Raw genomic sequence first — 23,205 nt, 5'->3', positions numbered from 1 at the left:
AAGCATCGGTAAAGGCAATTTTAAAAGGATGAGCCCATAAGGACACAGAAGAGTGGAAAGGGAATATCAGCCACAAAATTTGGGAAACAGTAAAACAAATGGTTATGGGGCAAATGGATGGATGACGGCAGACCTGAGGAAGCGAAAATTCCAGGCTGCAGAAGGAAGCCGAGAGGCAAGCCCCTGCAGGCTTAGAAACCTGAAGGAGGCTTGGGGATGCAGGCACCATCTGCCTGTGAAATACGGGGCACAGATAACTGTGGCTAGGTGGATTGGCTCAGAGTCTTTACAAGAAGCAAATAGATCCCCCGAGATCACCTCCCTTCAGAAACATGGGAGGTTTGCTCTCTGGAGATGTAGAACCTTAGGGAAGCTGGATTCACGTACAGCTGAGAACAAGGGCACTGTACTGACACTGAGAAGAATAAATCTCTTGATTCATGCCTCTTTCTCAGATCCCAAAATGTTCACGGCTAGGTTTTTATCAACAAGGCAAACGACTGAAAGATTCCTTTCAAAGGAAATAGACCCCAGAAGAGTGATACTTACAGATTCTAAAACCTGGAGGAAGTCTGCCAATGCAATGGCTAAAACCAATCACCCTACAGTGACACCTTCCCTGCCTATGCACACTGAGTCCTTAATGCCTCACTCTAAAATCTAACCAGCCAAGGAAAGACTCTGACATGGATACAGAGATCAAAACGGAAAGAGACAAACTAAAAAAGAAACTTAGAAGGAAAAAAACACAGTTTAAGAAAGCAAAATATAAAATAATAAGAGCATCAATCCTAGGAGAGAAAAGGGAAGATACCACATTTATAAAACAAGAATAGGATGCTATAAAAAGGAACACTCAGAGAATGTGAAGGAGCTCTTAGATGTTAAAAATATAATGACTAAGAAATAATCAAAAGAAGATAAAAGTTGAGGCTTTTATTTTTTTAATGTGAGAAAGTTTTTTAAAAAGTCCATAGAGATGAAAAGTAGGAGAGTCAATTAGATAACCACTCTAGGATGCCCTATATTCAAATTCCTGGACTTCTAGAAAGAGAGTAGGGAAATAAAGAGAAGAAAATTATCAAAGAAACAATATAGTAATTTTTTCCAAAACTTACTTATTTTAATTCTTAAAATATATGAAAGCACATATTTTAATAATTAAAAAGCCCATTGACTACCCAGTCTAATAAGCAAAAAGGCCTACACCAAGACACATAACTGGAAATTTTCAGAATACCAGAAACAGAGAAAATAGTTTAAGAGCCCTCAGAGAAAGAAAAAAAGGTTATAGGCCGGGCGTGGTGGCTCACGCCTGTAATCCCAGCACTTTGGGAGGCCGAGGTGGGTGGATCACGAGGTCCGGAGATCGAGACCATCCTGGTTAACATGGTGAAACCCCGTCTCTACTAAAAACACAAAAAAATTAGCTGGGCATGGTGGCACGTGCCTGTAATCCCAGCTACTCAGGAGGCTGAGGCAGGAGAATTGCCTGAACCCAGGAGGCGGAGGTTGCAGTGAGCTGAGCTCGCGCCGTTGCACTCCAGCCTGGGTAACAAGAGCGAAACTCCGTCTCAAAAAAAAAAAAAAGAAAGAAAAAGAAAAGGAAAAAAGGTTATGTTGAAAGAAACAGAATGCCATCAAACTTCTCAACTACCATTCTGAATGGAAAGGAAAACTGAGTAATCCTCTCATAATTCTGAGAGAAATTATATCAAACCTAGAACTGTATACCTCACCATACTTACTGTCTAGTTTGATTACAGGAGAAAAAAAAAAAAGACATTTTCAGACATGCAAAGTCTCAGAAAAATGTGTCTCCTAATGAAGCTTTTCTCCGGAGGCAACTAGAGGTGAGTTCCACAAAAAATGAAGGTGTAACCAAGATAGAGAAGACACAGAATCCAAAAAAATAAGAATCATCCACCAAGGAAGCAAAGGAAGTTCTCAAAATAATGGTGAAGAAAAATACCAGGACAACTCTGAAAAGCAGATCTAGAGAACAACCTACCAGCCTGAGGCGGTGGACTGGAGGGACCGAGAAAAAAATAAAGACTTCAGTATTTCAGTATCACTGATTGTGTATGAATTTATGGAGAAGACAGTAAGTTCTTGCAAAGTTTGGGGATGGCTAAGTAACAGGTACGTAGAAAACAAAGCAACTGAAAAAATAGTCAATGATTAACGGAGGCAAGATGGGAAAGGGTTACCCAAGAAAGGAGACATGACTAGAGTACACTAAATGGCTCAGCTAAGAATAATACTTACAAAGTAGAAATAATGTACAAATACGAACTCAACCAAAAGTATTACAAAATGATAGTGGAAAGAAAAAAGAAAGGGAAAGGCATCTGTATGTGTTTGAATGTATGTGGCCTTATTTTTGATGTGGGGAAGGGTTTTGTAAAAAAAAAATCTAAATCATCATTTTCCATAGTAATTAGATAAAAAGTTAATAAATCAAGATAATATACAAAGCAAGGCAAATCAAGAAAGTTAATAAAACAAATAAAATCAAGACTTTTTTCAAATTTGAGATACTACTCAATTAAAGGGATCTCCATTCTTTTATGTACATCTAAAAATAAAATAATTTTTAAATTAAAAATTTGTTTAATTAAAATAATTTTAAATTAAACTATGAGATGCTATCACTTGTAAGAACCACGTGCCTTAGAGCTATTAAAATGGGGAACAGATTAGAAATAAAGCAGTATTCTGTAAGAAATAGCTAAACTAGTTTAAATCAGGTAACTCTATGAAACAGAAATTGTGGTGAGGGGGGCGTGGCAAATGGTTGCTATTTTTGTTATAATCTTTGTTGAACTGATTGGCATTTAAAAATACGTGTACAATTTTTATTAGAAATAAATTTTAAACAAATAAGAAAATAGAATATATCACAGCCTCCAATTTTAAAAAGTATTTCACTGTTTTAATGTTCATAATGCTGGATTAAATACTATTTAATGAAACTACTTGGCATAAAAGAGTTTTTCAATTCTCATTATTTTACTAGTCAAAATCAACAACAAATGGGAAAAGCAATAAAACAATCAGAAGTCACTCCAAAGTTACTACCTCCATCTTCTGCTCAGTTCTGTCGAACTAAACTCCAAAAATACAATTGAGTATTTGGTTATTTCATAATTATTGGCCCACATTTCTGAAATGGTGAATTCTCTTGCCTGATCCTTAATTACCAGGGCAGTTTACTTGTCTAAATGAAGCAGACTCATTTCTTACTTCCTTAGCTTAGAAAAGCACCATCTTATAAACGGAGCATATTGACACAGGGTCATGAGTGCCAGAGTATAATCACAGGCATCAGCTAATCAGGCACTTGTTCCACTGCTGATGGCCAACCCCAGACTGATTTGCAACATGCATACACAAAACAGTTACTCTTGAAAGAGTATCTTAGGCTTATTAGACCTAAACTCCCCTCTGGGAAAACACATTTGTTCTGGCCTCCCCAAACGCATGCTAGAATGTGAACATCTTCAGTTTGGGCATGGGTGTGGAAGTGCTACCAGATCCATCATCCTTAACATGTCTCTAACCGATGAAAAGAGTTTGGACCTTGGGGCAGAGCTCAGACTCTTTCTTAGCTGGAGTTAGTCCACAATGCCCCATAACATACACATGCAAATACACCTGTATGTACGCACACAAACACACATGCTAGATGGTACCAGGAGAGGCCAGCAGGGACTATGAAAGGTCTCAAGTCGTACTCTGCTAGCAAGAGACAAGTTAGCATGCCATAGTTTCATGAGTGCTGGCCAAAAACATGAGACCACTGAGTCAGTGACAAAGGACTTTATTGCTCATGCAATAGCAGCAGCCAAAATATCAGCATCTGCGCCCAAGGCCCAATTCCCACAATGAGAAGGGGGCTAGGTATGCACACAGTCCTTTGCATTTCAGGAGAAGAACCTCAAGCTTAGGGCACCCAAACTTATTTTCAAATATTGCTATAGTAAAATATACATTACATAAAATTTACCATTTTAACCACTCTTAGGTGTACAAGTCAACGGCATTAAGTCTTTCACAACGGCAGTAAACCTGCCTGACCTTTACACCAGAGGGGGACATTGTCTTTATTATGTCGGACAATAAAGAAACCTGGCCTTTGCCCCAGAGCAGAGTTTCTCAATCTCAGCTCCAGTGACATTCTGGGCTGCATATTTTTTTGTTGTGAAGACTGTCATGTGCATTACAAGATAACTAACAGCAGCCCTGGCCACCACCAACTAGACGCCCATAGAACTCCCCCAGTTAGTACACCAAAAGTGGTCCCAGAATTTGCCGTATGTCTCCTTGGAGGCAAAATCACCACCAGTTGAGAACAGTTGTTCCAGAAGTCACTCTCTATGTCTTCCAAAGCCATTCACTATATAAGTATCCCTGAAGGGATGGTCCAGAACAGAGGCCAGCAGTGCCTCTGCCTACAAGATGTGCAGAAATCACAACAGACCGACCCACGGAGAACTGCCTCCCAATGAAAGCCTTGACACTGACTTCTAGAACTCAATCTGCTTCTCAGGAATGGATAAATAACTTGGCCAATTTGCACATGATACTTACATACAGACACACACACACTCTCTCTCGCACTCGCGCTCTCTCTCTCTCTCTCTCTTCCTTCTTCATGGCCCTTTGACTAAAATTACAACACAGACCATTTAGATGACAGGAAAATTGTCCAAAGACATTAACTAGCTAATGACCTTAGAGGGAGTGTGTTTAAGTACCTTTTCCAGCTAAGTCAAGTAGTATACCATGACTATATTTTCTTTTTTAAGTAGAATTTTGTTTCCTTTCTGGGTTAATAACTGGCTTTCTTTTTTTAATGTAATGCTCTCCCCTCAGATCACTCCTCTGTCTTTAAGTTCAACAGACTTCATTTAAGTCCCATTTCCTCTAATTAATGTGATACAGCCTTGAGCAAGTAATTTCACCTTCATGAGCTCACTTCCTTTATATATTTATAGACACATGGATACAGAGAGACCATTTAGACCTATCTGGCTCTTTTTTGAGATGGAGTCTTCCTGTACCGTCCAGGCTAAAGTGAAGTGGCACAATCTTGGCTCACTGAAACCTCTGCCTCCCAGATTCAAGCGATTCTTGTACCTCAGCCTCTCAGTTACCTGGAATTACAGGCGCACGTCACCACACCCAGCTAATGTTTTGCATTTTTCAATAGAGACCAGGTTTCACCATGTTGTCCAGGCTGTTCTCGAACTCCTGACTTGAGGTGATCCACCTACGTCAGCCTCCCAGAATTTTGGGATTACAGGCATGAGCCACCACACCCAGCCCCAATAAGACCTATCTTATAGGGTTGTTTTCCCAAGTATACGAGATAAATAAAAATGCCTAGTCCAGTGCCTGCCACCCCGTAGGTACTTAAGCAATGGTAGCAACTGTTGAATGCCGATCACCATCGTGGCCTGTTGCAGAGTTGCTCTTACTGTAATGACACAAATGGGCTTTCATCTAATTTCTCCACACTTTCATTTAGATTTTCGTGTTATGTAGAATATAGCTGCTTAGGGTGTAAACGTCAGCAGACCATAGAGAATGGCTCCAACCTGACTCCATAAGCACCTTGTACCGAACAAACAAACTGGACAATCCCAGTGTGATGACCAAGAGAGTCCAAGAAGAGGGTAATTCTAACCTTTGGTTACCTGGCTTCGTTTTCTTCAAGCAGACATCACTCTGTTCATATTGCCCAGCGTTTACCAGTTGGTTTCTCAGTATCTCTTGCACACCCACATTTTAGTAAGCTAGCGCTCACAAGGTAAATAAGAAATCAAGCCCTGCAGACACGCATCCAAGGCTGTCCAGGTAGTATCAGAGATCAATTTTCCCTCCCAGCTCCCCTTCCTGAGGCTCATCAAACGTAAAGGTAAAGAAATCTCTCTCCCTGATTTGCAAGCTGTTAAGTAAGTGATTAACAGAGAAATTTCTCTTTCGCTAATAATGCTGTGATTTTCTCTTAATATTTGATGTTGTAACTCTGGAATATAAATTAGTCTTGGTTTCCGCAGTTATCAGTGTTGTATATACCGTGATCGTGATCATTCTGCTTTGTCTTAAAACATTTCATTATAGCTTCACGGAAGACTTAAAGTTTCATTTTCCCTCAGGAAAAAAATACTTCTAACTTTGGTTTATAAAAAATTATTAGTTGTAACTAATCCTGGATAATAAATTGGATTTTTGAAATCTGCGTGATTTTTAGCACGTCAGGCTTTTCATCAGGAAGGCGGCACTTGCAGAAAATGCCTGTGGAATAATCAAGCAGCAGTTTCTCTGCTGCACTGTTAAGACAAATACAGTGGAGAAGATTATCTATGGAATTTGTTGGATTGTGAAATTTGCTTTTAGAAAAAGAAATATCATATAGTAGTCAGAGGACAAGTTCCTAGTGACTTCTCCCCATTCCCCTGAGTCTAGGATTATTATTTCCCCCTCCTCACCTAAACTCCAAACCTCTACTTAGAACTGTAGGGAAGCTTGCTGAATTATATTAAAAAGCAAAATTAACACTACTTAGTCCGTTCTACAAGCACATGTGAGTATGTGTATACACACACACACACACACACACAAACTCCTAAAAGTACAGTGTTTTACTGGCCTAAGAAAGAAAATCAATACACACATAGCAAACACTTAAGTTGCATTTATATACGCAATTTCTTTATGGAAAACAAATTCCAACCACAACAATTTCAAGGACCCTAAAGACAAGAACATAATGGCATTTTTAAAAAATGCTCTTCTGAAGACAGGCAAATAGGAACAGCTCTGGTCTGCAGCTCCCAGAGAGATCAACTCAGAAGGTGGGTGATGCTGCATTTCCAACTGAGGTTCCCAGCTCATCTCTTAGGAACTGGTTAGACAGTGGGTGCAGCCCACAGTGGGCGAGCAGAAGCAGGGTGGGACATCGCCTCACCTGGGAAGTGCAAGGGGTTGGGGAACTCCCTCCTCTAGCCAAGGGAAGCCACAAGGGACTGTGCCATGAGGAATGGCACACTCCGGCCTAAATACTACGCCTTTCCCACAGTCTTCACAACCTGCAGCAAGCAGATTCCCTTGGGTGCCTATGCCACCAGGGCCCTGGGTTTCAAGCACAAAGCTGGGAGGCCTTTTGGGCAGACACTGAGCTAGCTGCAGGAGTTTTTTTTATACCCTAGTGGTACCTGGAATGCCAGTGAAACAGAACTGTTCATTCCCCTAGAAAGGGGGCTGAAGCCAGGGAGCCAAGGGGTCTAGCTCAGCGGATCCCACCCCACGGAGCCCAGCAAGCTAAGATCCAGTGGCTTGAAATTCTCACTGCTGGAACAGCAGTCTGACGTTGACCAGGGACACTTGAACTTGGGGACAGGGGAGCAATAGCATTACTGAGACTTGAGTAGGCGTGTTTTCCCCCTCAGAGTGTAAACAAGGTGCCTGCAAGTTCAAACTGAGCAGAACACACTGCAGCTCAGCAAAGCTGCTGCCAGACTGCCTCTCAAGATTCCTCCTCCCTGAGCAGGGCATCTCTGGAAGAAAGGTGGCAGCCCAGTCACAGGCTTACAGAAAAAACTCCCATCTTCCTGGGATAGAGCACCTGGGGAAAGGAGCAGCTGTGGGTGCAGCTTCAGCAAACTTAAACATTCCTGCCTGCTGGCTTTTAAGAGAGCAGCAGATCTCCCAGCACTCAAGCTCTGCCTCCTCAAGTGGGTCCCGGACCCCCATGCCTCCTGATGAGGAGACACCTGCTAGCAGGGATCAAAAGAAGCCTCAAACAGGAGAGTTCCAGCTGGCATCTGGTGGGTGCCCCTCTGAAACAAGCTTCCAGAGGAAGGAACAGGCAGCAGTCTTTGCTGTTCTACAGCCTCCGCTGGTGATACCCCGGCAAACGGTCTGGAGTGGACCTCCAGCAGACCTGCAGCAGAGGGGCCTCACTGTTAGAAGGAAAACTAAAAAACAGAAAACAACAGCATCAACATCAACAAAAAGGATGTCCACACAGAAACCCCAACCAAAGGTCACCAACATCAAAGACCAAAGGTGGATAAATCCACAAGGATGAGAAAAAACTAGCACAAAAATGCTGAAAATCCCAAAAACCAGAACACCTCTTCTTCAAAGGATCACAACTCCTCACCAGCAAGAAAGTAAAACTGGATGGAGAATAAGTGTGATGAATTCACAGAAGCCGGCTTCAGATGGTGGGTAATCACAAACTACTCCGAGCTCAAGGAGCATGTTCTAACCCAATGCAAGGAAGCTAAGAACCTTGAGAAAAGGTTGGACAAATTGCTAACTAGAATAACCAGTTTAGAGAAGAACATAAATGACCTGATGGAGCTGAAAAACAGCATGAGAACTTCATGAAGCATACACAGTATCAATAGCTGAATGGATCAAGTGGAGGAAAGGATATCAGAGACCGAAGATCAACTTAATGAAATTAACCATGAAGACAAGATTAGAGAAAAAAAAATGAAAAGGAACAAATAAAGCCTCCAAGAAATATGGGACTATGTGAAAAGACCAAGCCTACATTTGATTGGTGTATCTGAACGTGACGGGGAGAATGGAACCAAGTTAGAAAACCCTCTTCAGGATATTAACCAGGAGAACTTCCCCAACTTAGAAGGGAGGCCAACATTCAAATTCAGGAAATACAGAGAGTACGACAAAGATACTCCTCAAGAAGAGCAACCCCAAGACACATAATCATGAGATTCACCTAGGTTGAAATGAAGGAAAAAAAAATGCTAAGGGCAGCCAGAGAGAAAGGTCATATTACCCACAAAAGGAAGCCGATCAGACTCACAGCAGATCTCTCTGCCAAAACGCTACAAGCCAGAAGAGAGTGGGGGCCAATATTCAACATTCTTAAAGAAAAGAATTTTCAACCCAGAATTTCATATCCAGCCAAACTAAGCTTCGTAAGTGAAGAAGAAACAAAATCCTTTACAGACAAGCAAATGTTGAGAGATCCGGTCACCACCAGGCCTGCATTCCAAGAGCTCCTGAAGGAAGCGCTAAATATGGAAAGGAAAAGCTGGTACCAGCCATTGAAAAAACATACCCAATTGTAAAGATGCTTGACACTATGAAGAAACTGCATCAACTAAAGAGCAAAACAACCAGCTAGCATTATAATGACTGGATCAAATGCACACCTAACAATATTAACCATAAATGCCCCAATGAAAAGACACAGACTGGCAAAGTGGTTAAAGAGTCAAGATCCATCATCAGTGTGCTGTATTCAGGAGACCCCTCTCATGTGCAAAGACATGGAGGAAAGGAATGGAGGAATGGAGGAATGGAGGAATATTTACCAAGCAAATGGAAATCACAAAGAAGCAGGGGTTGCAATTGTAGTCTCTGATAAAATAGACTTTAAACCAATAAAGATCAAAAAAGACAAGGGTATTACATAACAGTAAAGGCATCAATGCAACAAGATGAGCTAACTATCCTAAATACATATGCACCCAATACAGGAGCACCTGGATTCACAGAGCAAGTTCTTAGACTCCCACACAATAATAGTGGGAGACTATAACAGCCCACTGTCAATATTAGACAGACTAACAGAACAGAAAATTAACAAGGATATTCAGGACTTGAACTCACTTAGCTTTGCACCAAGCAGACCTAACAGATATCTACAGAACCTTCCACTTCAAATCAACAGAATATACATTCTTCTCAGCACCACAGTACACTTATTCTAAAACTGACCACATAATTGGAAGTAAAACACTCCTTAGTAAATGCAAAAGAATGGAAATCATAATAAAGAATCTCTCAGACTACAGTGCAATCAAATTAGAACCCAGGATTGAGAAACTCACTGAAAACCACACAACTACACAGAAACTGAACACTGAATGACTAGTGGGTAAATAATGAAATTAAGGCAGAAATAAGTAAGTTCCTTAAAATCAGTGAGAATCAGGACGCAATGTACCAAAATCTCTGGGACACAGCAAAAGCAGTGTGTAGAGGGAAATTTATAGCACTAAATGCCTACAGGAGAAAGTGAGAAAGATCTAAAATCAACACCTTAACAGCACAGTTAAAAGAACCAGAGAAGCAAGAGCAAATAAATTCAAAAGCTAGCAGAAGACAAGAAATAACTAAGATCAGAGCAGAACTGAAGGAGACAGAGACACGAAAAGCCATTCAAAAACCCAATGAATACAGGAGCTGGGTTTTTTTTTAAAGATTAACAAAATAGACCACTAGCCAGACTAATAAAGAAAAGGGAGAAGTATTAAATAGACACAATAAAACATGATAAAGGGGATATCACCTCTGATCCCACAGAAATACAAACTACCATCAGAGAATACTGTAAACACTTCTATGCAAATAAACTAGAACATCTAGAAAAAATTGGATAAATTCCTGGACACATACACCTTCCCAAGACTAAACCAGGAAGAAGTCGAATCCCTGAGTAGACCAATAACAAGTTCTGAAATTGAGGCAGTAATTAATAGCCTACCAACCAAAAAAGCCCAGGACCAGACAGATTCACAGCCGAATTCTACTAGAGGTACAAAGGGGACCTGGTACCATTCCTTCTGAAACTATTCCAAACAAGAGAAAAAGAGGGACTCCTCCCTAACTCGTTTTATAGCATCATCCTGATACCAAAACTTGGCAGAGACACAACAAAATAAGAAAATTTCAGACCAATAGTCCTGATGAACATCAATGCCAGAATCCTCAATATAATACTGGAAAATCAAAGCCTGCAGTACATCCAAAGCTTATCTGCAACGATGAAGTCAGCTTTCTCTCTGGGATGCAAGGCTGGTTTGACATACGCAAATCAGTAAATGTAATCCATCACCTAAACAGAACCAATGACAAAAGCCACATGATTATCTAAATAGATGCAGAAAAGGCCATCAATGAAATTCAACATCCCTTCATACTAAAAAAAAAAAAAAAATCCCTCAATAAACTAGGCGTTGATGGAACGAATCTCAAAATAATAAGAGCTATTTATGATAAACACACAACCAGTATCATACTGAATGGGAAAAAGCTGGAAGCATTCCCTTTGAAAACCAGCACACCTCAAGGATGTCCTCTCTCACCACTCCTATTCAACATAGTATTGAAAGTTCTGGAAGCAAGCAGGCAAGAGAAAGAAATAAAGGGTATTCAAATAGGAATAGAGGAAGTCAAATTGTCTCTGTTTGCAGATGACATGAATGTGTATTTAGAAGACCCCATCATCTCAGTTCAAAATCTCCTAAGCTGATAAGTAATTCAGCAAAGTCTCAGGATACAAAATCAATGTGCAAAAATTATGGGCATTCCTATACACCAATAATAGACAGACAGAGAAACAAATCATGAGTGAACTCCCATTCACAACTGCTACAAAGGGAATATTTAGGAATACAACTTACAAGGGATGTGAAGGATCTCTTCCAAACTACAAACCATTGATCAAGGAAATAAGAGAGGACACAAACAAATGGAAAAACATTGCATGCTCATGGATAGAAAGAATCAATATTGTGAAAATGGCCATACTGCCCAAAGTAATCTATAGATTCAATGCTATTCCCATCAAGCTACCACTGACTTTCTTCATAGAATTAGAAAAAACTACTTTAAATTTCAAGTGGAATCAAAAAGAGCCGATATAGCCATGACAATCCCAAGCAAAAAGAACGAAGCTGGTGGCATCACACTATCTGACTTCGAACTATACTACAAGGCTACAGTAACCAAAACAACATGATACTGGTACCAAAACAGATATACAGAAAATGAAACAGAACAGAGGCCTCAGAAATAACACACACATACATCTACAACCATCAGATCTTTGATAAACATGGCGAAATCAAGCAATGGAGAAAGGATTCCCTATTTAATAAATGGTGTTGGGAAAACTGGCTAGCCATATGCAGAAAACTCAAACTGGACCTCTTCCTTACAGCTTATACAAAAATTAACTCAAGATGGATTAAAGACATAAGTTAAGACCTAAAACCATAAAAACCCTAGAAGAAAACCCAGGAAATACCACTCAGGACATAGGCATGGGCAAAGACTTCATGAATTAAACACCAAAAGCAATGGCAACAAAAGCCAAAATTGACAAATAAGATCTAATTAAACTAAAGAGCTTCTGTACAGCAAAAGAAACTAACATCGGAGTGAACAGGCAACCTACAGAACGGGAGAAATATTTGCAATCTATCCATCTGACAAAGGGCTAATATGCAGAATCTACAGGGAACTTACACAAATTTACAAGAAAAAAACAACTCCATCAAAAAGTAAGCAAAGGATATGAACAAAACCTTCTCAAAAGAAGACACTTATGCAGCCAACAAACATATGAAATAAAGCTCATCATCACTGGTCATTAGAGAAATGTAAATAAGAAACACAATGAGATAAACAACAGCTGCTGGAGAGGATGTGAAATAGGAAACTCTTTTACACTGTTGGTGGGAGTGTAAATTAGTTCAAACATTGTGGAAGACGGTGTGTTGATTTCTCAAGGACCTAGAATCAGAAATATCATTTGACCCAGCAATCTCATTACTGGGTATATACCCAAAGGATTATAAATCATTCTACTAGAAAGACACAGGCACATGTATGTTTATTGCGGCACTGTTCACCATAGCAAAGACTTGGAAGCAACCCAAATACCCATCAATGACAGACTGGATAAGGAAAATGTGGCACATATATACAATGGAATACTATGCAGCCATAAAAGAGGATGAATTCATGTCCTTTGCAGGGATATGGATGAAGCTGGAAACCATCATTCTTCGTAAACTAACACAGGAACAGAAAACCAAACACCGCATGTTCTCACACATAAAGGGGAGTTAAATAATAAGAATACATGGACACAGCGAGGAAAACATCACACACCGGAGCCTGTCAGGGGGTGGGGGGATTTGGGAGGGATAACCTTAGGAGAAATACCTAATGTAGATGACAGGTTGATGGGTGCAGCAAACCACCATGGCACGTGTACACCTATGTAACAAACCCGCACATTCTACACATGTACCCCAGAACTTAAAATACAATTTTAAAAAATGCTTTTCTTTTTTTTTTTTTTTAATTTTTATTGGATTTTAGGTTTTGGAGTACATGAGCATAAAAAATCCTTTTCTAAGTGAGTAAAGACTTTTTTCAGCTGCCAATCTCAAAACAATATTCTTTTTTGTATCAAACTTTATCACTATTTATCTCATACCTAAACCCATCCCATCTTGTTCTTCAGTGCTCTTTATTTAGGATATACCATTTTCTGTAATTTAAAAAAAAGACTTGGTCTAGGCCGGGCCCGGTGGCTCATGCTTGTAATCCCAGCACTTTAGGAGGCCGAGGCAGGTGGATCACGAAGTCAGGAGATTGAGACCATCCTGGCCAGCACGGTGAAACCCCAACTCTACAAAAAAGACTTGGTCTAAATGGCTATTCTTCACAGGAATAGTAGGATAAAGAATGGAAGGGTGTTTTGTCATGTTTTTAAGGTTGATCAGCCACACAGTATGTTAGAGGGTTTAATTCATGCAGGTATAGGAACAGTATGTAGGAGATAACACAAAACTTGAAAGAAAAACAGTCACAATTGGCTTATACACATTTTTTTAGGCATGGAGGTTACCTGATCAACTGGAACCTCGACCTGAGTATCTTCATCTTCCTGGACTTCTGCTGCCCCCCGGGTTTCAGACCTCCCTGCTCCAGCTTTGAAAATGCCTTCATCTATTGAGACAAACACACAGCGAAAATCAAAATCCAATTGTGACATCCTGTGGCTGAATTCAGACATTACAATCAAATACTTATTTTTAATAGATATTTGGTTCGCTCTTTAGTTGATAGTATTTTTGTGCCCCCCTCCACGACTACCCCACCCCAACTGTTTCACATTTTCATTGAGAAAACATCCAGGGGTCAAAACAAGGCTGATCCCACAGGGTAAAGTCTCTCAAAGCTCCTGTTCACCCTTTGGCTACTGACTTACTAATGTAGCCCTTTGTACGGCATTGAGATGGGAAGAAATTCACATCCCCGTTCCCCCTCCTGTCCACAAAACGGTGAAAATGCTTGGTGCTTTAAAATACTACTTTTAGAAATTTACCTTTCCCAAGAGAATGCTGTACACTCAGTATAATGCATTGGAATAATTCTCTCTATTCCGAGTATTATTAAAAAGTATTTTCACTGCAGCAGAATCCTAGAGTTGACTTTCCATATCTCACCAAAAAATCAGTATCATTTATTTTGCAGATCTCTACAAGCTTTTCACAACCTATGACTTTAAATCCTTAACTATAAAATGTAAACTAAATCTCTGACTTTAGGTTAAACTCCTTCAATTTGCTTTCCTCTGGAAAGCAATAATAGCTGCTTTCCATATCTGAAGTAGTTTAATGTCTCCCCTCAGCCTTCTCTTCTTCAGGCCAAGTAATCAAAGAATCGCAGAAGCATTTGTCGTCCTGTTACCTAACTTGCCTCAAGACAGGTTTAGTGCTTCTGCCATTTTCACAGATGTCTTCTCTGTCCAATTGTTAAGGCTCTCCAGGGGTGGAGATTCTACCTCCTTCCCTGGTAATGTATTACAATATTTGATTAACCCTACAGTCTAGAAAATATATTTTTATCTTTTGTCTTAAAACCGCCTCTATTTCTCTAATAGAAGCTTGTCTCCCAGAGCATAATTATTTGACATATTTTATATATATATATATATATCTTTCATATTGCTAAAGCTATGAAGTCACTCTTAATTAAATGTAAGATATATTTTTACACTTGTTGAGGACTAACCATATGCAAGGCATGATGTGAACCCAGGAGACAGCCTAAGATATGAATGACATGTGGAGTTGCTTCCACTCCAATGAGAAGACAAACACACCTCCAATAAATAAGGTGAATGATGAGTAAGGGTGATGGCAGAGTATTATGGAAGCTGAAAATATACAGGCCAGTGAAGAAGGAATGAAGGAAAGAAGGAAGGATGGAAAGAGGAAGGGAGGGAAAGAGTAAAGAGAAATAAGTATGTTTGACCTTCATTTCTACCTTCTGAAACTACCTTGGAAAACAACCGTCATAGTCAGATGCCGAACTCAATAGACTACAGTTATGACTTACGCACATGACTTTTCGAATGACATTTTGCGTCCAAATGTTGTACTTGCTTGCAGAGAGAGTACAAAGAGAGGACTACAGATACCAAAGGAATATAGTCTTAATACATTCAATGAAATGTTTAACTATATCCAAGCAGAGCTACGAATGGTTCGCAGACGTGTTTTAGAAGCAGCATTTTACCAGAAAAGAAGAATACGATCGATAATAACAAATAAAATAAAATGGAAAGGGCACTGGAATGGAAAATGACAACCATAAGGATATGAACAGCAAAGAGACAAGCAAAGCTCAGTGCTGTGCACAGTGACACAAAGAGAGGATGCGGAGACTTCCTTTCAATGTTGGCCGCAGGTGTGGGGGGAGGGTGCTGTTTATCAGGGAAGCAGAATGTTTAAGCCGTTGCCATCAGCAGCACAGAGCAAAACAATTAACATCGGAAAGAAATTCTTAAGGATAAACAGTGATCAAAAAAAGGCAGCACAGCGAGAAAGGCTTTTGTGATACACCTACTAGGATTTTCATTTTTACTATAAATGCTATATAAAATTAAAGGCAGAATAATATTAATTTTTAGAGAAAAAAAATATTTTAAATCGTATCTTTGATTATAAATTGTTTATACACATTTTAGAAAACGTGGAAGGCGAAGAAAATAAATGTCTTTTTAATCTCATGACCCAGAGACAGTCATCACTAATATTTTGACAATTCTTTCCTTCCCTCCCTCACTCCATGTCTTTCGCTCTCTCTCACACACACACATTCACTCATAAAACTGGGATCTTACTGTACATGTAATTTTTAAAATCATTTTTTGGGCCGGGTGTGGTGGATCACACCTGTAATCCCAGCACTTTGGGAGGCCGAGGTGGGTGGATCACGAGGTCAAGAGATCGAGACCATCCTAGTCAACAAGGTGAAACCCCGTGTCTACTAAAAATACAAAAATTAGCTGTGCATGGTGGTGTGCGCCTGTAGTCCCAGCTACTCGGGAGGCTGAGGCAGGAGAATTGCTTGAACCCAGGAGGCGGAGGCAGCAGTGAGCCGAGATCGCGCCATTGCACTCTAGCCTGGGTAACAAGAGTGAATCTCTGTCTCAAAAAAAAAAAAAAAATCATATTTTACTTCAAAACTGTATCATGAGCATTTTTCAGGACACTAAACGTTACGTGAAAACAATAAATAGCTGCATGTTGTGGTGTCATAATCAACGGACAATAATGAATAATGCAAAATAGAAATTTTTAATGAGCAGGTGCTATTCATTTGATTGATAGGTGGACATGCATTAAGATCTACTGCATACTACTCACTCTGGAAAATATGAAAGCGCTGCTCTTGAGGGTTTGGCATCCCATGGAAAGAGACCATCACAGAGACATGAGCTGTTTCCCCTTCCACATTCATACCCTGTAGCTCCTTTCCTATCTTAGGAGTTTGTTTCCCAAGAATAAGCATGGCGCACTGCACACAGTAAGTCCTCGATTAGGATTTATTGAAATGTAAGACAAAACACAAGTCCCAGCAGTTTAATCTCTTTCTCACACGTTGGTTCCCCTCCTGCTGTGGGCACCCCTACACCCATGTATCCTCACCCACCATGCCCAGCATTCAATTCCCCCTTCCAAAATCATCTCCTGGGCATACTTGCATCCTGGTTTTGATACAATTAATTCCAAGGAATCCTTAGCCTCTTCTTTAATTTTCTCTTCTACTTCATTTAAAAGGAAATCTGACCCACCCTGTATGTTACCATCTGAGTAACTTCAGTACCATGTGATGAGTAGCTTCAATACCAGTACTCTGCACCCTCGTATACTCCAACTCTTCAACTCCATGGACATCCCCTCAATTTCACCTTGGACTTTATTCATCAAATGGAGTGATTTCGGTCACAGCCCACATGCAGTCAGGGCCAAAAAACTGGCAGGTCACGGACCTGCAGTGGTTTTTCATGTCTCACCCTACACACTCCATGTCTAGTTTGCCGCTTCTGCCCTGCCCCTGGGTGGCTGCCCATCAGGAGTCTTACTCACGGTTCAAATCTTATTCAGCTGTCAATGTCTTCATGAAAATCTCCTCTGATCTTATCCTGTGAGCCCACGACCACACAGAAGCAACGGCTCCCTCCTCTGCGCTGCTTCTTTCTTCCACATACTTCATCTATTCATGATCACACTTACTTTAATCCGTTTATTTTACCAGTTCTGCCCCCTTCTTGCTAGACCACAAGCCCTTTAGGCACAGACCACAATTTCTGTACGGTGCCTAGCACAATGTCAGCCTCATAACAGGTTTTGACAGGCTCCTTAAACTGAACTAACAATACAAAGCATTATGTAAACACCAGATTTTTGGCATTGTCTGCAAGTATTACTTGTAATAGGGTCTGTATGTGTATACACTTCATCCAGGGCCGAGATCCGTGGGCCATTGTGAATGTTCACAAGCAAATTAGGCCTTACATCAGAAAATTAAAATCATTTGACACCAAAGAATTGCCAACAAGCCCAAACTGCAGTGGAAAAGAATCTGAATGATATGTCAATGCCATATGCCAAAACCCCTCTGTCAGTGCCATCATTAAAAGCAACTGAAGACACATTTCATGGCAGGAGTCAAAGATAAAACACTGAAAAATTAAAATACCTGCTTGCAAGGATGGATTCCATGAGAAGTTTGCAAAAGTATTTCCTTTTTATCAAGGGTAACATTATTTGAGCACTTCAGAACCTTACCACATTCCTTTTATTACTGCTAATTTAAACTTGCACAGTAAAGTTGTGGATTTAGATCGTGACAGCGTTATTTTGTGCCATGGTTATCTAGTTATTGCTACAGCAACATCAGCTATTCTAACCACAGCTCACCAAGGGTGAGCGGCACCTAGGGCTGAGGTGTGTCGTCCCCAACGAGACACAGAAGCAGTTTTAATGTCACTCGGGATTTTCAGAAAAACAGGAATTTAGTCTTACTCCATACTAATATCAACAGGTGAGTGATCCTTTCTGCCACACTCTGCCCGCCTGTGAACTTTCTGGTGTGCCTATAATAGTTCTGCACACGTTCAAGAGTTCTGAGTCCCCTCTTGGTAAGCATCAGTATGATTTTTCAACTGCTCATGAAATGTCTTGAGTTTTAGCAATTTTGCTTCCTCTAAAACAAATTGTACACAGTAAATATAACAACAGAATGCCTGTGTACCAGATAAAAGTAAACTTTTCTCTAGGTAGAAAAAGTGGGCTCTTGGGGAAAGTAATAATGGGATGCCCACCATCTCGGAATGCAGAGCACCTAGTGCTTAGCTGTCTGGAGTCGTGGTCTCTTCCTCAGCCCCACACTTTCCCCAGCTCTTGCTAGTCCATCTTTTAAACAGCACTCCAAAGCCATTTCTCTTGTCAAAATTATCAGTGAGCATAATTATGACAATATTTATTATCTCATTCGCTTGATCTTTCGGCAGCTTTTAATGTAGCCGATCTCAGGGTGTGGGTGAGTGGGTGGGTGTGCGCATCTTCATTCACTGTCCTGGTTTTACCAGAAGCTTCTCTTCAGTCTCCTTGGCCAAGCCATCCTCCTCTATTCAACTTCTAAGTATTGGTCCGCCTCAGAGCTGTACAGTGAACCAGCTGCTCTATCTACACACTTACTTTTAGATTAACCTCATGGCAACCTCAGTTTGAAAACCATTAATGTGACAATGGCTCTCTAATGCACATCTTCGGCCTCAACCTTCTTTACAGGTTCCAAAACACGTATCTCCATCTACCTGCCTACCTTGAAACTCCACCTTGGCTGTCAATAGGCACCTCAACCTTAACATGGTCAAAACAGAACTCTAGCTCCCCATCCTAAACTGCTCATTCCCCAGATTCCCCATCCCAGGAAATGGCACCACTTCTCAACCCGAAAATCTGGGAATTATCATTACGTCCTTTCTGACCTCAGGTTCTATATCCATTCATTGTCAAGTCTTCTCAATTCAATCTCCTTTTAAAAATCTATCTCAAATATATTCATTTATTTCGATCTCTACTCCCAACTTGGTCTAATCACCAAAATTAGTCTCTCTCTTCTTCCACTCTTGCTGTCTCATAATCATCCTCCATATAATAGCCAAGTGCTCTTAATAGATTATTTTTAAAGTATTTAATTAATTCCACAGCTTAGAAATTCTCCAACATCGTTCCATCACATATGGAATCCCAGTTCCTTACCACGGCTTACAGAGAAGTGATCTGGCACGTGACTCCTCCTCCAACCACACTGTGTACTTCTTTTTCCTCACACATGAAACTCAAGCTCTACAGACCTTTGATCTGTTCCTCACTAGAGAGCTCTTTCCTACCTTATGGCTTTGTTCTCCATACAGTCTGCGCCTTAAAAGTTTTTTCCCCATTTTCACATTGCCAGTCAGATCTCAGGAAACCCTCTGTGTTCCAATTCCAGTAGCCAATCATTCATTGATAGTGCCCTGGTTTAATTCTCTGCCTTGCACTCACCATGTGTGTCAGTTTCCACCAAAGTGGAAGCTCCAAGAGATCAGGCAGTTTGTCCATATTTTTCACTGTTCCATCACCAGCACTTACAGGTGCTCAGTACATGGAAGACACTCAGAAGGTATTTGCTGAAAGAAGGAAGAGTGTACACTAAAAAAGTATTTGCTGTATTGAAGTAGAATGTAGACAACAACTTAGCCATTAGCTCAGTGCATTAATCCTTCGTGTTCTTACAAGGTTTTGCCCCAATCTGACCACACTTGGCAGTACAGCATTTGGATGGAGAGTAGGGAGGGGAAATGAAGGGAACTGAAGAGACAGACTGAGGTACAACGTACACAGGGATGAACAAATTACGTTAAGGGTAGTAGGAAAAATAATGCACCTGGCAAAGATGTCCATATCCTGATCCTAAGAAACTGTGAGCATATTATATTACACGGCAAAGAGGAATTATGGTTGCAGATGGAATTAAGGGTGCCAAGCAGTTGACCTTGAGACAGGAAAAGAATCCTGGGTTATTCATGTGAACCCAATATAATCACAAGGGTCCTTGTGAGTGAAAAACAGGAAGGAGGCTCAGAGCGGGACTGAAACAGTGCAAACAAGACTTGAGCTTCCATTGCTGGCTTTGAAGATGGAAAGGCCACAAGCCAAGGAACGCAGGCAGCCTGAACAAACTGGAAAAAGCACTGATGTGAATTCTTGCCCAGAGCCTCCAGAAGGAACACGGCCCTGATGACACCTTGGTTTTAATCCTATAAGGCCCATTTTGGAATTCTGACCTCCAGAACTGTAAGGTAACAATTCTGTGTTGTTTTAAGGCACCACGTTTGTGGTGATTTGTCACAACAGCAACAGGAAAATGATACAACATGTGTTCAGAAATTATGTTCTACAGCAGGGGTCCCCAACTCCCGAGGCCACAGACTGGAAGGGGTCTGCGGCCTGTTAGGAACTGGGCTGCACAGCAGGAGGTGAGCAGCAGATGAGCAAGAAGTACTGCCTGAGCTCCAGCTCCCATCAGATCAGCAGCAGCAGCAGATTCTCATAGGAGCGTGAACCCTCCTGTGAATTGCGCGTGCCCTTGCAGTTCACAGGGTTGAAGGGATCAGGGTTGCACATTCCTTACGAGAGTCTAACTAATGCCACGTGATCTGCGGTGGAACAGTTTCATCCCGGAAGCATCCCCCTACACCCCTGGAAAAACTGTCTTCCTCAAAACTGGTCCCTGGTCCCAAAAAGATTGAGAACCGCTGTTCTAGAGAGAACATCTGCAATGGCCACCACAGACCCACTTTCTGAGTCCTGTAGCTACCTGCTGTGCAAAAACAGGCCTTTCAGATACCCTCTGCTCCTCCTGCTAAAACGACAGTGGTCAGAAAACCCTCCGTTGAGCCCCCTGCCTTTTATTTTCCGTCCCTAACAGTTACTTCTCTTTCTCAGTCTCCACAAGTTGCAAAACACTGCCACCAATCCAACAGCCACACATCTGCCAGAGAAAAGGGATTCTGTTTTTTAAGTCTTACCCTGCCCTAAAAACCTCTGTCGTAAAAGCCATTTGCTAACCAACTAAAAAGCAAGGATAAATTTGATACACAATACTGCCCTGATTCAATTACGACGTGAAGGATCGGACGCAATGCTTGGAGGCACACTGCACCCAGATTCAGTCTCATCTCTTTTGCTTTGAATGTGAACAGATGTTTTAGTGTATATTACACAGTAAAGCCATAACAAACACTCTAGTGAAAGTAAAAATGCTCCTCAATTATTTTTTACTTATCCCTTATGAATTTTATTGCTTACAGAATGAAAGCAGAGATGCTGAGGTAGGGAAGTCATGTCAGCACTGTATTGTTCCTAACAAATAGGAATCTGCTTCCCCTACTGAAACATGAAATAAATGCTTGTGTGTTTTCAGCTTTGCTGCAACTAGGAGAGCTGAAATGAAAGCATTTCCTTGTTTCAACTCAACAGCATTTCAGTTTAACAATATTGCAATTCTTTCATGTTCTCAAATTTTAAAAGTTACCAAATCATTAATGAAATTTTCAGGTAATTAAAGATAATCAGAATTTAAGCCTACCGTTCTTGCTTTTTCACCAAAATTACTCTAAATTATTCTTAAATGGTATTGTGATCCCTATTTTAGTATTTTAGTGTTTGAAACTGATTGAGATTTATCAGGATAAATAAGAAAAATAATATAATGGCCAGTTCTAAATACTTTCTAGAAATCTTAGATCTATATTAACTAGAAACTCTTTTACTACAATTCATCACTAAGACTGCCTATAACAATAAAACTGTTGAATCAACTTTAAAATGTATTAATTTTTAAAAGTAGCTCATTAAAACCAGCATAGTACTGGCAAAAAATGTGGAGACCAAGGAGTTTATGACACTGAATATATAAAATTATATCCTAAGAAGAAAAAAAAGGCAATCTATTTATAAGGCAATACTCTTTATGTGACTCTTCTGTCACATCGGTCACCAGAGGCAGAATTACAATTGGTAAGAAGGTGATATAAAAATAATTTTCATTAGCTTAGTGCTAATGTGAACTACATTCACGTGTGAAATATACTGAATTTTTATACAGCTTCTTACAGATATAGATCGTTGTCATCACAGCATGTCGCTGAAAATTAATGGAAGCCCGTCCGGAAAAGTGACCCAGGAGGATAGGGTCTTTGTGAGGCTTGGCAAGTAGTGAGGTAGAGAGGAAGAGCAGGCTCACATGTCGTAACACTTCCTTATAAAAGGGTATTAGCCAACTCCCCTGCGATCCCGGTCACAACTTATATAATATACCTCTTTGCACCAGCTTTCTGGATTAAATATAGGAAACATCATCATAAGGAAGACTGAAACACTAATCGAATGACAGCTAACATTCTGAGTGCCTCTAATTGAGTACAGTGATACAACCCAAAGGTCCAAATGTTTCTTCATTACTAATCTTCTCCACATGGAATCTCTTCATAGAAACAAGAATATAACACATCATATTTTTCTTTGGCAGTTTATAATATTACATAAAGATAATTTTATCCACACATTTGTACAGGCTAAGTTTTCTTAACTGAAGTTTGAAATATCTGCTTCTCTCTGTTCTCTGACTCCCACTTCAGGGTATTGAATCTCCTCTGTTACGCAATTGAGTATACATTTGACTATTAGCTATTTGCATAGAATTGATTTTAATCACCGCAGTTATTTAGCGTTCACTTTAAATAGGTGTAGCAAAATATTCTAAGGGTAGACAGAAAACAAAAGTGGGATTATTATCAGTGATTTCCCCAGATCACAGGTAATTTTGTTCTTATTCCTACATTTCTATTTCCTTATTTCTAGATACAGATATTTCAGATTTTCACCACAATCAGAAATATTCAGAGTATAAAGAATAAAGCACATATTTTTGATATGTATAATTCATGACTTGTTTCATAACCTATATAAATTTTGATATGATTTCTAAAGTCTATATCCAATAAGTGGGACT

The 23,205-nt window shown here is 40.2% G+C and overlaps 1 protein-coding gene across 3 annotated transcripts in view; it reads right to left on the bottom strand.

The window, feature by feature from the left end:
• Positions 1-23,205, bottom strand: part of DCDC2 (doublecortin domain containing 2) — a 202,203-nt gene that overhangs the window by 16,626 nt on the left and 162,372 nt on the right. For all 3 annotated transcript variants that reach the window (XM_008993891.4, XM_035294775.3, XM_035294776.3), the window contains one exon: positions 13,697-13,797. In XM_008993891.4, coding sequence (XP_008992139.3) covers positions 13,697-13,797 — 101 coding nt within the window. The remainder of the gene's footprint in view (positions 1-13,696; positions 13,798-23,205) is intronic.

This window comes from Callithrix jacchus, chromosome 4 (assembly GCF_049354715.1).
Source record: "Callithrix jacchus isolate 240 chromosome 4, calJac240_pri, whole genome shotgun sequence".
Lineage (NCBI taxonomy): Eukaryota > Metazoa > Chordata > Mammalia > Primates > Cebidae > Callithrix > Callithrix jacchus.
The sequence above is the reverse complement of the archived record's forward strand: the minus strand, read 5'-3'. Positions and strand labels throughout refer to the sequence as shown.